Source organism: Otolemur garnettii, unplaced genomic scaffold, assembly GCF_000181295.1.
Source record: "Otolemur garnettii isolate 467f Iridium unplaced genomic scaffold, OtoGar3 scaffold00014, whole genome shotgun sequence".
Taxonomy (NCBI): Eukaryota; Metazoa; Chordata; class Mammalia; order Primates; family Galagidae; genus Otolemur; species Otolemur garnettii.
The window spans coordinates 26,566,942-26,583,432 of NW_003852409.1; the positions used below are offsets into that span (position 1 = coordinate 26,566,942).

The 16,491-nt window shown below is 42.3% G+C and overlaps 1 protein-coding gene across 4 annotated transcripts in view; it reads right to left on the reverse strand.

Moving 5' to 3' along the window:
• Positions 1-16,491, reverse strand: part of DENND1A (DENN domain containing 1A) — a 528,338-nt gene that overhangs the window by 204,281 nt on the left and 307,566 nt on the right. For all 4 annotated transcript variants that reach the window (XM_012802455.2, XM_012802453.2, XM_023510504.1 and 1 more), the window contains exon 11: positions 2,705-2,750. In XM_012802455.2, coding sequence (XP_012657909.1) covers positions 2,705-2,750 — 46 coding nt within the window. The remainder of the gene's footprint in view (positions 1-2,704; positions 2,751-16,491) is intronic.

Below are 16,491 nucleotides of genomic sequence, written 5' to 3' on the forward strand. Positions count from 1 at the left end.
CCCAATCTTTAAGTAAAATATGGCACTCCATTGCCTGAAAAGTGATGCCTATTAGAGGGCTTCTAAATGTGCTCCAAGTGACAGCTTTCCAAGCACTGACTCAACCTTTCTTTTCAGAGAGCATTTGCTCAGACAGTGCCACCTGCTTGGCATCTTACTTGGTGCTGAGGACACCACAGTGAATAATGTATAGTCCTTGTTCCCTAAGTACTCTCCCTCCAGGAGATGATGGAGAGAGGAACAGGACGCAATCAGCTATTATTCAGAGCAAGAGGAACCACAGGTGAAAGACGACAACAAAACAGAGGACTTCTCAGAAGAGGTGGAGACAGGCCGGGCTTATCCATGCCAACGTGCTCAGGCGCTAGCCAGAGTGCTGGCTAACAGGAGACAGTGGTCAGGCAGAAGGCTTGATAGCAGCGGACCATGCAGGATTCAGAGGCCATGTCAAGGGAGATTGGAAGGCTACTATCCAAGCATTATAGCCTAGGGGTATACAGTGACCAGGTGGAGGGTGACCTAGGGGTAAGCACTGACCTGCACCATGTCAGGATGATGAGCTGAATTTTATACTCATCTTCTCACCTCCAGGACCTACTTAAATGCTTAGAACATAAGAGGCCCTCATTTTGCTTATCAAATTAATGAGTGAGGCTTTGCAAGAAATGCAGAAAAGTGTCAATGAAGGCAGTGAGGAAAGAACAGGGCAGAAGACATGTCAGAGACCTTGTGAGAAAGATGAGGAAGAGGAGCTATCAGCCACACTCAGGGCATCCCACGTGCTGCTGTTGCAGGCAGTGGTGCCATTCCTGGGGACAGGGAACACTGGAGGGAAGGGGAGTGGCTTGGAGTGTGTTTGTGTGTGAATAATAAATTGTTTGGGGGAGACTGAGTGAGACATCTACAGTACACCCAAGTGCAATTCACTTGGCATTTGCAACCTTGAACCTGAAGTTCAGAGAAATGGGCTGTATTAGAATCACAGCTGAGAGTCGTTGATTTGGCAGGGGAAGCAAAAAGCCTCAAACAAGATGACTAGAGGACAGGGGGAGAAGAGAAGGCCAGATTAGAAACTTGGAGAATGCGGAAGGTGCTGGGACAAGAAAGGGGTGTGAAAGAGCCTGTGTGGGCACAGGCTGGTCGGCGGGAGGGAAGACAGGCAGGAGGGGAGACAGGCAGGAGGGATCTGTGGACTCTGATAGACCAAATAGTCGGTAGATAAGCGTTTCAAACCCTACCACAATTAGCACTCAAGGCCCATTAGAAAGCATTCACTTTGAATTTCAATTTTTCATACAGGAGCTTTGAATAGATCCCCCAAACTTGACAAACAAAGGTAAAACACAGAAGAAATCTCTTCAATCTGATCTAAATACATCATCCCAGATAGTCCATAAACTGTGTACTGTATGTGCTTAGGGCTGGGTGATGACAAGGAGGAACTGTTAACAGAATGTAGGAGCCACATGGCCGGCCTGTCAAATTAGAAATTTGAGCAGATTTCTGTGGTCTATTTTGATCAAGATTCTCAATGTCAAACAAACAGGTTTTTCGATAACCAACTTCTTTCATTTTTGTAAGCACAATAGCACAGTGTGCAACAGTTAGTGAAGAAGCAGGTGGTCCTCGTCGACGTGAAATGAAGGGAACAGAAGAGGAGAAGTAGCACTTCCTTTAAGACATGCAAAGCGCCATCACAGACGGACATGGCTGTAGATTCTCCCTCTGAGAGCTTATCTCCTGTGCAAAACAGGCAAGCCCCTCCTTCCCAGGCCTCATTTTGCTCTAGTACAAATTTAAGCTCTCTCCCGAGGAGGAAAAGGCTCAGGGTTCATGTCTACAAAGTAATGGCACTTACAAAGCACAGAAAAGTCCTTTAAAGAACTGCTATCTAATTGGTACAGCCACACAGAAAGCAATCTGGCATCAGATTCATAGCTTTGACCAAGCATTTCTACTTTAGGGGCTCTCTGCTAAGGAAATGAGGCAAAATGCAGATAGAGCCTTATGCATAAAGATGTTCACTGAAATGCTATTTATAAGCAAAAAATGATAAACAACACAAGTGTCCAACAATAGGAAAATGGTTAAGTTGTGGTATATCCAAATAGTGGGCATGAGAGGTAGCAAATTATTACCGAGAGTGGATAAAAACATGTCATAATGTTAAACAAAGATATAAAATTATATGAAACATATCAGTTATGCATTTACACAATAGATACAGTCACCGAAAGAAGACTAGGAGAATGGTAAAATGCTAACAATGGTTTCATCGGGAATAATGGTATCATGGATAATTTTAATTTCCTTTTTCATACTTCTATATGCTTTTTAGAACATTATCTCCTATGATGAAAAATGCAAGATTGTTACAGTGATTTAGAATAAACATCATTTTGAAAAGTGGATCATTTCCCTTGCCTCATTCAACTCCCTGAAGAACCCTTTCCTCCTGCCTCCTAGACTCTCACCCTCTTGCCCCCTGAAAACTGACAATCTCCATGCACAGTGGGAAAAGCCCGGTGCCCGGCGTCTCGGTTGAACACTTGGCTCTGTGCACCTGGGGAGGGACTGTGCACAAGGCGATGCCTCAGCACGCTCCCACGTGCAGCGCTGGGAATCCTGAGACTGTCTTTCCACCGCCACACAGCAAAACAAAACCCCGAGTAGAGCAATCTGGGGAGGAAAGAAGCCAACTTACCTCCATTAAACTTAAATGGATTCCTATGAGGTAGGGCATGGGAGCGCTGTGAAGAGAAACAGAGACACACGGCTGCTTTAATGTCTGTTGCTTCTGACAGAATATTACAGACGGTTCGCTATTTGGAGAAAAACTGTTTTAATAAACGTATGCACAGTTACATTTCCTTTCACAACAAAAACCCTAATATGACATTTTGTTCCCAAGCTTAGAAACTTCAAAAGAATTTCAAAATGTGGGTAGCATTGCAAACAGCATTGTGGGGGAGGGGTGTTGGAGGAGAGGAAGGAAACCAACCTTGATCAAAAATCACCCCTGGTGTCAGACCCTAAGTAGCAGCCGTGCAACTGCACAGCCTCTGTCGCCTTATCTTGAAAATGGGATGCTGGAATCAGACTGGCATGGGGTTATTGGAGTGAGGGAAAATATATGTCAAGCAATTAGTATAGTTCTCGATACAAACAGGAGCCATTATTGCTGTGATTACAACAGAAAAAGCAGTTTAGGGTCAAATGGAGGGCATGATGTGTTTTAAAAAAGAGTGATTTTTTTATTTGGTATTTCTTTCTGTGATCAAAAGATGCGACTTAACTGTCCCTTCTGATTGGACAAAGCACTTGGATAGCCGCCAGCAGGCATCTCCTCCCCAGTTCCATACACGCCATGCAATGACATGACAATTCATAAAGCCTCTGCCAACTGCTTTATTTACAGGGCAATGAGTTCTCTAAGTTAGTGAGAGCAAGAGGATGAAAACTCCAGAGGTTTTAAAATCTGGGTGTTTTAAATAAATAGGTCCTTCCTTTGGTTTCAGAAGTCTCTCTCCCCCTCTCTCTGTGTAAACATTCTCATTCAAGCTACCTACCAACGATCAATGTGCTAGCTGAGGAACTTAGTATTCATCTTTTCTAATCCACACAACCTTGCAGGGTGGGTACTAACTCCATTTTACAGAGGAGGACAGAGACTTGGGGTAAATCATTTATCTATTGTCACTCAACAAAGTCAGTGGTAAACCTGGCATTTGACTCCTAAGTACCCATTTCTTCTTTCGTGCCACGCTGACTTTGTAACGTGGACTGTAAACTCCTCATGCTCACCTCCCAAGCAATGTTTATCTTGGGGAGAGGTAGGGAGGCCACAGAGCAGAGCGGAAGGGAGTGACTGGCAATGTTTCCATTTGTCTGTCTAGTATGTGGTGCATCCTATGAAATGTACACAGGGTATTCATGACCCTAGAGGAAAGAGGCCTATCTAGGACTGGGTGGCCAGGTACTTCTTTTCTGGGGCAGCTGGTGTAATGGAAATGTGTAGACAAGGATGGCTCTTTGGGGACAGGGTTGGGGCAATAGGGAGTAGGTTAAGTAATGAGGCAGGAGAGGTTTGCTTCCAACTGAATACTAAGGAGTTTTGTCTTTATCTTGAAAACAATGGATAGGCAAGAAAGGGTTTCAAGCATCAGATGTACGTTGTAAAACTGCTCAAAAATTTAAAAATAAAATAGGACACAATTCTCTCATTACCATCCAACAAATAAAATTCTTCAAGCAAAAATCCTTCCCCCAGAATATAAAATGTTTCTTCCTTAATATAGATCTCAGCAGTAGTATATCTTGGAAAACCGTAAAACAGATTGAGTATTAGCAGCACCGTTTGGGTACTATTCTTCTGGAAGACTTTTGTATGAAATAATAGCTAAAGACTAAAGAATGAACTATACACAACTGCAGTGAAAGTGAAGTTGTCCTTTTCTTTCTTCTTCTTCTTTTCTCTCTCTCTCTCTTTTTTTATAAAGGTATCTACTGTGCACATTTGGCTTCTCTTCGCTTCTAGGGGCAAGGAAATGCCCTGTGGTATTTTTTTCTCTTAAACTGTAAACCATTAGTTTAGCTGCCAGCTACACAAATGCTCAAACTTCCCAGTGTGTCTGGCTCTGCTGTCCAAGCTTTTTCCAGTGTACACTGAAATGAATGTGTTTCTAATTAAGTAGCTTCAGGAACACGACAGCTTCAATGTCAAAAATACAAAGTCTGAACCCCGGCAGGAAGTCTTAAGACTGCAAATGTCTCATCTAGTGGGACCTTGCCTAATGCAATGAAAGGAAGCAGGGAGAGTACAGAATTCCAGAAAAATGGCCACTTATTCACGCGTCCAGAAGTACAGTACAGCCTAACACATGGAAGGGAGAAAAGCTCAAATCCATGATATTCAACTAAATCTTAACAATTTTTCCAGCTCCTACATTTAATCATGCAATTGGCCAGTGACTGTGCATTTTAATTAGAATTTCAGAACTGAAAACCCAACAAATAAGTTAACATATAGAAAAAGACATCCATATGACTATGAGATAAAGGTGAAAATAAATACCTACAGCAAAAACCCTCTTTATAATTTAACCATAGGCTCTTATGTACGTAGGTTTTAATGCCATGCCCTTTGTCCTGCGATAAAAGTCAGCAATACGCTGAAACAGAGGAAAAAGGAGTCTCACAGAAGTAACTGCAGATGCAAGAAAGGATGGGATTCACTCTTCAGGAATCGTTAGGTGGGCATTTTTAAAGCCCAATAATATTCTAAAGAGTAATTACGGCCTATCATAAAAGTATAATTTCTTAGCCAAGTATTGTTAGGACTGCAATAGCTCTGTGTTTAGAAAATATTTTAAACACATTTATTCTGAAATCACAGCAGCTCCCTGTTTTGTATGAATGTGAATTTGGACAAATAACTTTTACATTGTGATCATTGGCTTACAGAGCCTCAAATACTTCCCTGCATCTACTACATTTTTGCTCTACAAATACATGATTACAAATTCCAAATGGAGAGAGGAAAGGAAAAGGAATCCAGAGTCTCCTTAACCATCTCCATGTGGCAAGTACAGAGCTGGGTCATTCTAGGTATGTTCTGGAAACATTTCTATTCTCAATATACTTGAATACTTATTGTAGCTACTGACTCATTTTCTTGGAAACCTATTGCCTTTTAATTATAAAAACACGTTTGAGAGAACCCCCCCCGACCTATGCTTACATTACTTTAATGTAACGACTATAATCTTTGTAGTATTTCTTTCTAAAATTGGCCTACATGAACAATTTTATATCTTTGAATTATAAAGTACATATATTTTATTGTTTTCTCATTGGCTATGTTAACATTTCCCATACTGCCCTATATTCTTTGTGATTATTACTTTAAAGATGGCATAATATTCCAAGTATAAACATACTATGGTTTATTGAATGATATCCTTAAAGTTAGACATTAAGTTGCTTCCATCTTTTCACTATTATAAATAACATTATAATAAAAATGAACAACTTCATATGCACAAATTCCCAGACACGAAACTACCGAATCAAAGGGCAGGACTATTTTTTTGTATCTTTTGTTGTATGTTAACAACGTACTTTCCAAAAGGGCAGCATTTGCCACAGTGGACATCTTTCAGGATTGTTGTGATATAATTTCTTAGCAAAGTATTATTAGGACAATCTGTGGGGGACACAGGAACAGCAAAGGGCAGGTATTCAGTAAGTGGCTGTCAAATCTAAATATGTTGTCTTTGGGCCCCTGGCATGGCTGGCATCATGGGTCCAGCCCGTCACTCATGGAATGAATTTTTATTCCAGCCTGGTTCTGAAGAACACCTCCATGTAGGACACCTGCAGACCAGTGATGAGAAGGGCCAAGACTCCATGATGAATGGGAGGTACATGACATACATCACTGTATCATCGTGGGGTTTCTGACGCCCAAGCATGCTCCTGCCTCCCATATTTACCACTGAGTTCAGTAGAGCTGCTCCTAACTTTCTTCTGAAGGGTGCCTTTCCTCTTTAATATACCCTTAAGAATGGAAAAACTACCAAGGAAACAATGCTTCGGTGCTTTCTAATCACTTAGAATGACAAATGCAAAAAATCTCTTATCACTCTCTGGCATATATTGAAAGAAAAACAAAGCAAAATTAATTGGGTAAGTTACTCCTAAAGAACTTCTTCAGAGTTCAACTCATTTGAAGAATTTTCTGATTTAGAATCATCAATGTCCATGTTTTTCCAAGGATATCTCAGTGACAGAACAAAACAGAACTTCTACTAAAAGTGATCTTTCAGGTCTGAAAAAGAACTTGTTTTGCTGTTCTTCTATAAAATTTGAATACAAACATCTGCTTCACTCAGGCAAATGTATACCTGCCTTCCTGCTTGGGTACCTCTCAGCATCCATAGGGACCTTACGTTTCAAGGCTGAACCGTAGTACTATTTTGAAGACATTTTAAACAGCAATTAAACCCAACCTGTACAGAACCAACAACACACTGTAATTAAATTACAGCAGTGCTAATATTAACAGCTATGACCAAATTCATGCATAGGCAGGCCACAATAACTGTGTCAACTACCGTATGGCCGACAGCACCTGCAACATGCCATTGTACATCCTGGATTAACAGAACAGGCAATATCCCTACTCGGCCTTTGTTCCCTGGGAATTACTACACTATCTGACTTTATCAGTTACATCCTGAAAAGTAAAAGTTACTTTTTCTGCCTTCTGTCCTGCAAAGAAAAGGGGCTCTCTTGCTACTGTCAAGGCAGTGGCAATATAATGACCTTTGCCTGAAAGATATCTTCAGTTTGAATCCTCCTGAGGGGAAAGGAATTTTTATTGAGCTACTATAATCACTTTCATGGCTTACACACATATTTGCAAGGTAACTCTGCAAGGTAGGGCTATGATCTACATTTTCAGGTTAGGAAACGGTCTCAGAAAGTTATTGTAATTCGCCAAGGTCACACAGCTATTTGGTGGTGAAGCCACACTTCACACTCAGGGCTGGGGACCCAGAGCCCATGTGTGGTCTTCCCACGATGTCACACAGTACCTAGTCCTTTAGCCGAAAGGAACTGAGCTCTGGGGACCCAGTCTTCTTCCTGCAGGCATGCCACGCAGAGCTCTTCTCTCCCAGGTAAGTGCTGCAGCATCAGCCCTCTCCTAACAACCAACAGGCAGGAGTATCCACACTGCAGACTTATTAATGGTCCTGTGGTCCCTGTTCATTATTACTGCACCTTCACAATTTGTTTAATTCCTTTCCCCCCTCTTAATTATGTTCCCCCGAGGTGAACAGCTACTAATTGGAATGAGTCAGGTGAAACGAAGGAACACTGGCTGCTCAAATACATAAAATCCAGCTTCCCAAGACAAAGGGGGAGGGGAGGAGAGAGAAGGGAGCGGCAGGAGGGCCCTCCACCCCCAGGTGAGCAATACCTCTTTGACATCAGGAAGGAACATAGCTTAGGGCAGCCTAGGGATTTGGAAAGACCACTGTTTTTCTTTTTTCTTCCTATAAATGCATAGTTATTAGCATTACAATTTACACATCACAGTACCCACCTTACCTCTCAGAGGCCTGCCACCTTCTTAACCAAATACCCTGATCCAGGAAAGGAGATCCCACAAGTCTTTCCTGAGTTCACTATTTTGAAAGGAAAGGAAAACTCTGAAAGAGGTCTTATTCATTTGAGCTTTTTCTTTCTTTTTTTGAAAAGAAACAAAAGTGTAAATATAGCTTGTCTTACAGTTCTAAATTCTGCTTGAAATAATGAGGCCTGGCTTTGTTAGAGGTTAAAGGACAGAAGTGGGGGAAAAAGAATAAGAACAAAGACCATATAACACGTCTTGCTGGAGACCACAAATGATCACAGTTTTGGTCTGTCTTATATGACTAGATAGATGCTCTAACTCAGGCTAATGTAACGGTTGGTGTTGGACAGGGAGCCGGTGTGAGCAGCCACTGCTGACTGCAATTTGCTGCAAGCCAGTTCTAGGCTAAGGCTTGATAGAATTTTCTCACTGGATCTTCATGACAATGGTACCAAGCAGGGACTATTAATACTACACAATTCCATAGATAGAGAAACTAAGGTTGGGGAAGTTAAATAACTCACCTGACATCACACAGCTAGTAAGGGGCAGAAGCAGGACTAGAACCCAGGCCCATTATGCTGAGATAGAACAAACTGATTACTTCCTGGGATTCTAGTATTCCCAGAGCCCATGGAGGAGAAGGGGAAGGAGAGCTGGAGGTTTTCTCTAACCCACTCCCTGAGGGCAGCATGCGGCTGTGCCAAGTCCTATGACCCTCCACATTCTGTCTGAGCTCTGGGTCCCTGCTTCACCATAGGAAGTTTCTGGTTCTAAAATGCCTCTGAGCTCTTAGTAACTTGGTACCCCTGGCAGGCCTTAGCCCCACTTTTCTTTTCTTTTTTTTTCTTTTTTTGAGAGTCTCACTATGTCGCCCTAGGTAGAATGCCATGGTGTCACAGCTCACAGCAACCCCAAACTCTTGGGCTTAAAGCCATTCTCTTGCCTCAGCCTCCCAAGTAGCTGGGACTACAGGTGCCCTGCCACAGCACCTGGCTATTTTTTGTTGTACTTGTCATTGCTGTTTAGCAGGCCTGGGCTGGGTTCAAACCCACCAGCCCTGGCTGAGCCCAGGTTACCAATCTCTCAGATCACCTGGTGGTTGCTAATGCTTCCCTCTTGAGAGGCTTTTGTCTGGGTGACCCATCTGACATAAAGCTCGGGCTCATTTGAATGGGTGTTCTAGATTGTCAGTCACAGATGAACAGGATTCTGTTTCCTATCTCGAGTCTACAGGGGTGCTGTGTGTACAGAGCAGGAAGAAAGACAGCTGAGCTAAGCTATGTACTAAGTGCATACCAAATACCAAGGGTGAAGGCTCTAGTTAACTGATTTAATCTTTAAATAATCCAATTGATACCATCCATTTTACAGATTTAAAAAGGTACTCTCAGAAACTTCCCATGGTCACCATGATAATAAGGATTTCACCCCAAATCTTACTTCTGAGTCTCTCATACCACTCTTACTAGTGACTTCTCTTAACAAAAAGTGGTTATTTGGTAATTGCAGCTAAAGAAAGTACAGTCAGTGGATTCATAGCCAGAATAAAACTATATTTGATTTATGAACGGGAATTGAGTGATACTTTTTTTGTGTGTTCCAAGCAGGATTTAAAGCAATTTGTATGAATATTTTCAACTCCGTAATAAAAGCAGGAAAGAAGGGCAAAGGGAAAAGAAATGGAAGCTGGGGTGAGGTTACCACTTCAATGCCATGCTGTGACACCTGCTGGGATGGCCATCAACTTGGCTCTGAGCACTCTGGCCACAAACCCAAAGACGGAAACAAGATGTGACTTGTGGTGCCCACAAGGGAAGACAAACTATCCACTCAGCAGCTTGGGTTTTTAAAAGGTTCTTCGGGAGGGGAAAGGGAGAAAACTTTTCTTATGATGCATTCCCTACGTGCTGCTCAGTCGGTCAACAAATATCACTATTAATATTAATACATGCCAGGCACTCCTGGCTGGGAGGAGAGGAGAGAAAATGAGATCTGGTCCCTGCCTATTGCAGCTTACAGTCAACAGTAGATTAAATAAGCAAATTATTATTCACAGAAATCTGTTGCAGAGACTCACAGGGTGCTGTGGGGAACACAATAGGAGGGTTTAAGATTACCTCATTTCATCTTCACAGCACTCTTGAAAAGCTAATCGCCATAATTCACAAGGAATTTATGGTTCCAAGAGTTTAAGTGACTCAACAAAGGTCACAGCTGGTGTGAAGCAGAAAGTATGGCTTGAAAAGTAGAACTGGTATGAATGCCATGAGTTAAGCAAGCTTTTCTTAGGGGAAAAGGTATTTAACCTCTTTCCTGGTTTCCAATCTGCCCATCTCTGATTTATAAGCAACAAGAGAGGATAAGAATCCATGAGGACATCAGAATAATTCTAGAGTAGGAGAGAAGGCAATGACCACCTAGTTTCCATTTACAGTTTTGGCAGCCCAAACACAGGGCCTGGGAGCAGCAGAGGCGAGCTCAGCGGAGTGGAGTGTGAGCTGGCGGCAGTGGAGACGGTTTGTTAATGCAAGACACATGGGTATCATGGTGCTGATCAGGGAGAGGGGAAGAGGACAGTGCCCTTCTGAGGGTGGCTCAGTGGACTCCTGGGGCAACCCACAGGGGTGGGGGCAGCGGAGATGCCTTCTAGAGCTCCACATTGCTGGACCCAACAGAAATGAACACATGAATTACAAAGATAACGCCCAGATGGAAACCGGGAAAGGGCAACATCAAAGCCTGCAGTAGTCGGCCCTTTTGCGCCTCCTCAGTCTACCGGAAGGAGACAGACTTGGAAAACATTAGGAAGGGCTCCAGGACTAAGCCCACTGCAGCAGGAGAAGTTAATCACAGAGGAAAGGTCAGGAGACCCGGCTCCCTGTGGCCGCAGAGAATTCAGCGAGAACCAGAACAGCTAAAGCCAGCTGTCAAAGGAGTCCCAGTCTGTGAGCCACCAGCAGCCCGGGAAGCTCTTGTAGAAATGTAAGAATGAGTGAGTGAGATACAAAACAAATGAGAAATGAAAAAGAGAAAGAGGGCTATGGAGAGATTAGTGAAGAGAAAGTAACAGAACATGGTATAAAAACTTCATGCCAATGGTAATAATAGGAAGAGATTTTTTATTTTCCAGGACTATATACCAAAATGCACAGCATCCAATTACCTTTTAATCTAGTGGCTTCTTTCACATGGTTAAGGGGAAGCCAAACCTGCATTCGCTGAGAGATTACTCAGAGTCTGGCACTGTGATGGTGCTTCTCAGGTTTTCCCTGGCACCAAGAACAGGGTAGAGCAGGGACACTTACCCCAAAGCCCTGCCTCGAGGTAACTTAGTCCACTGCTGCAGCTTCCTGTGACCTTGACCTTACGTGGGTTGTGGCTCCTGCTTTATTGGTAATATATGGTTCCCAGGAACACATCTAGAGTGTCTTTGCTGCAGAGACCACTACACTATGCCTCAGAAGCTCCCAAGTTTTCAAAGTGTTGGGTTCAAGCCAGAGTCCAGGTCAGGGAGGAGTGAGGAATTTCACAAAGAATGTGTCACGAGAAATAGAAAACTAGGCCAAGGCTTGGTAAGGTAAGGGGAAGTCAGAACCAGCTGTGTCCCAGGGAGGCTATAGAAACAGGAGAGAGGAGGCAGGCTAAGCAGGCTGCTGCCACTGTGGCATCAGGCTGTAGGAGGGGAGCTGGGAAGGTGGGGCTGGCAGGAGGGGTCCAGAGGTGCAGGGGCAGGCACAGCAGCCGGGAGGTGGAAGCCCACCACGGTGGTTAGCTGTGGGCAGGAGAGCTCCCCAGAGTAAGCAGACAACTACCATCTCCCCAATCTGGGAATGGTCATTCCTATGTTTCAAAGACACTATGTCTTTTCTAATCCTGCAAGTCTCAGCAAGATCATGGGAGTGACACTGCTAAGGCTGGGTGAGAGCTGTCCCTCTGGGTGAGAGCTGTCCCACTGTAGTCCTGGCAGCTATGCCTTTTGGGGCAGACTCAGGAGGAACTGTGGAGGAACCAGGCTAAAGACTGGATGTCAGCTATCTAAGACACATCATCTATATCTGATATATTTGACAGGACATTGAAGATACTATAGACCATTAAGCTGTATACTTTTTTTTATTTTTTTAGACACAGAATCTCACTTTGTAGCCATTGGTAGAATGCTGTGGCATCCTAGCTCATAGCAACCTCAAACTCTTGGGCTCAAGAGATTTTCTTGCCTCAGCCTCCCATGTAGCTGGGACTACAGGTGCCCTCCACAACGCCTGGCTATCTTTGGAGATGAGGTCTTGCTCTGGCTTAGGCTGGCCTCGAACCTGTGAGCTTGGGCAATCCACCCACCTTGGTCTTCCAAGAGTACTAGGATTATGGGCATGAGCTACCGAGCCTGGCCTCTCACACTACATTTTTTACTTGATTTCTGTCTCTGCCACCAAGAATATCAATGATCCCACTTAATTTAACATTGATTTATTCCCTATGAAAGACTTCATGGCATCAATGAAGACAGTGATTGGAATGAATCCAACTCTGATTAACTGAATGTCACTTCAGAGCTGTGTCCAGACTGATGCCCCATCACCCACACTGACTGTACACTTGTGGTCAGTTATATTTCAGACTTTTTGCTGGAAAATCAAGATGGAATATATGATGCAGCATGTGGGCATTGATCGACTACCCCTACATACAGCACCTATAAAGGGCCTGAAACTAGCACCTCTCACAGAGAATCTGGGTACCCTCACTCTCAGAGGGTAAGAGTGGCTTGCAGAGTCATTTGGAAATGCAAAGCATTTTACAATGTCAAATGCAAAATCTGAACCCTAATCACAAAATACATATCCTATTTAATTTTTCAGTTCAACAACGCCCTCAGAAAGCACCAGGAGTTAGCTACCAACGTGGCTCTCCTGACCTGGCTGTCCACTGGGAAAAAATATAAACTTGTCTAGCTCTGCTTTGAAAATATTTTAAACACAAAGGTATTTCAATAAGTGCCTAGAATAAACCAAATATACAATTCAATTTGGGAATTGATTTATGGTCCTTATTTAGGGCTACTTCTGAAGGAGAAAGGGAGAAAAATATATTTACATGGGAAATACCACATGGCTTCTACTGGGACCTTTTATTAGTAAAATTTAATTAGCATAGTGCCTGGTACATAATAAGTGCTCTATAAATATTTGTTGAATGAATAATTAATGAATGACAACATATGTCTACAATTAGCAAGTCATCAAGAAACCTACATGAAGAATTTTTTCACAAAATCTAGGTGATGGGTACAATTTATTCTCTAACACTTTTGGAGGAAATTAGCAAAGAAAGCTTTACTGTCAGACAGCCCTGGATTTTAAATACAGGCTCCACTGTTTCTCAGCCATGTGATAGTAGATAAGTCACTAAACATCTCTGAGCTTCAATTACCTAATACATAAAATGGAGCTAACATTTTTACCTTACAGTTTGGTGTTGAAGATCTGCAATAACATTTGTAAAGTGCTTATAACATACATGGTATTTGATAGACGGTGATTGTTATTATGAAAGGGAAAGCTGATTCTCACCAGCAAGTTAATCCTTCATCCCAGAAATGGGAAGGCTTTCCCAACACTGGCCAAGGTCAGGGCTGCCATAAGCTAAGGTAGAGAACATTCTCGGTTTCACTTTCAAAGTCAAGGGAATGGCACAGATCTAAAGTAGAAAGGAACCAGCAGCACATGTTTTTAAATATTCATAAGGGCTGGAAATGTCTTACTCCTTTCGTTTTCTCTGCCATCTGCTTTTGTTTCTTTTCTTTTCATTCTTATGCCACAGCTGCAAATGAAAACAACCATACAATAACTCAAGTTAAATAAAAAAAAATCAAAATAAAAACAATCTGAGGGATAAAAAGAGAAGATAAATTATAAAGTTTTCCCCTGAGCTCACAAGGCAGCAGAAGAATGTTTGATATGAGTTAAACCTTCTGGAAACTAAAATCCAGATCCCATGTTTATAATAAAAACGGCGATAAGAGCAATCGCCATTTACCGAGTAGCCCTTGAGTGCTACCTGATGACTACTACCTTGAATGCCTATAGCCACTCTTCAAAAAAGGCAAATTATACCCATTTTACAGAAAAAGACATTGTACATCAGAGAGGTGAACAGATTTTTGACAGTTATGTAGTTAATTAGACATGAAACTGAGATTGGAATCCAGGTCTGTCTGAATCTAAAGCTTGGGTACTTTCCATGTCACCACCCTTCTCCAAAAATGGGAACGGACCTGAAAAATTAATTTGGGAAATATTTAGGGCAGCCCATTTCTACTAAACTGATTTTTTTCAGATAATTAAAATCTCTGATTATAACTCTAATTAAAGTTAACTCAGATAATTGGTTGTTGTATTTGTGAATGTACAATTAGAGTCTTCTACATAATTGCAGGGTTTTCAGGATTCTACTTTCCATTTATTAACTACACACAAACTAGAGCCTTTGCTCAACTGGCCTCTGGTCTACCAAAAGCTGCAATATAGCTTTTGGGGTTCCTGGCCCAAAGGACCATGACCTATGACACCACCAGCAGGATCTGTGCTCAGCCTCATTTAACATGTCTTTGTCCAGAAGTCAATGAATACCTCATCTTCAGGCATAATATAAAAAGCACTTGAGGCCTACACTGTTGTCCTGAAAACTCCTAGCAGCATGTACCTGAAGAAAAACTGGCAGCAGTGGTCCTCATGTGTTAATTACACTTGCGAAGTCTATTATGCACAGAAAGGGCACCTGCTGGCAGTGAAAATGACTAGAATCCGCCCTTCCTGTGCAGTGAGTAAATTGAGAGTTCATTTCTACAGGAGATAATAGTTTTCAGATTCCATTTCGTGTATCCCTTGCATGGGGACGTATTTAACATTTAAATCATCTGCAGAGGAGCAAACCTCCTTCAAATTTACATGTTTCAGGCTCCTACCACTTTACTTAAAATGCTAGTTATCCCTGCTGGCTCTTACCACCAAGGATTAAACTCAAGGAAGGTGAAAGTCACAGAGTACAACAGAATAAAGTTATTAGCATTGACTCAAATTTCATGACATTTGTAGTCTCTGACCAAGGTGGTGGTAGCAGGCTGAAGGTGAGCAAATCAAGCCTTGACTCAAGGATCTGTTTTTTTTCTCTTGGGGTCTTTCCTTCCATCATTCTTACATCTTGTAGTTAGATACCAAACCCCACTGGCCTATAATCATCCTTCGGTTTGTATGTCAAAAAGTTCTTTCATGAAAACAAGAGACCATTACATAAACACAGAAAGTTCCAATATGGAGCCTCCTCACAAAACCCACCGAGGCACTGGTAAATACAAATCTTAGCTTCAAATTTTTGGAGTGGAAATTTGGGATGACAAGGGCTTAGCAGCCTTCCTCGCTAAATCTCCCCTTCTAAGTTAGCCCTGCCAACATCATTGCTCTCAGTCAGGCTGGTGGCACAGTCCTTGAAAGTGCTAGAGTGAGAGATAATGTTGAAAAGATTTTGGAGCAGTTTTCACAGGAGAGCCAAACATCTAATAAATCCTCTGAGAAAACAAGGAGGGAGAGATGGCAGCTAGAGAGAACAATTGGCTAGAATAAACATTCAGTTTTCAAAATAAAGCTTTTCAATTATAAAAACCATACTTCTTCATTGTAAACATATTTGAAAATATGGAAAATAAAATAAAAAGCATGCAGAACTCCTCTGCTTCCGTCACAAGTTACTGTTAAACATTTTGGTGTATTTCTTTCCAGATTTCTGCCTCTCTATATGTAGACATATACATCGAATTTCTGAGTTATGTATACATATACATATAATTCTTGTTTGTTTAAATAAAAATGGAATCATACATACATAATGTCTGTACTGGAGCAAGTTACTGAAGCTCTGGGGGTCTTGGTTTACTGATCTATAAAATGGAGCTAATAATATCTGCCTTGCAGGGTTGTTGGAAGATTTCAATGAGATCACAGATGGGAAGGAGACAGTCCGGTGACTGGAGATGCTCAATGATGGCAGCTATTATTATCAGTGATGTCACTATCATTTTTGCTCTCTACAGTTCTGGGACTATAGCTGCTGTTTTTAAACTAGCTAACAATTTAGCAAGTGAAACTGTCCAAACAGTAGAAAGCTCAAGTTGTGCTATTTGGCAGAGGAGCTATCCTGACTCCCCCAGCTCTGCTGACCCTTGAGCACAGAAGCCCCTTTGCGCTCCTGTCTGAAGTGTGGCAGGAGGACCCACAGGTGAGTCTCTTCTCGGGGGAACTCTGAGGCTCCCCTTTGGAGCACATATCTGGGGTGTAGAGTTCACGGAGTTATGC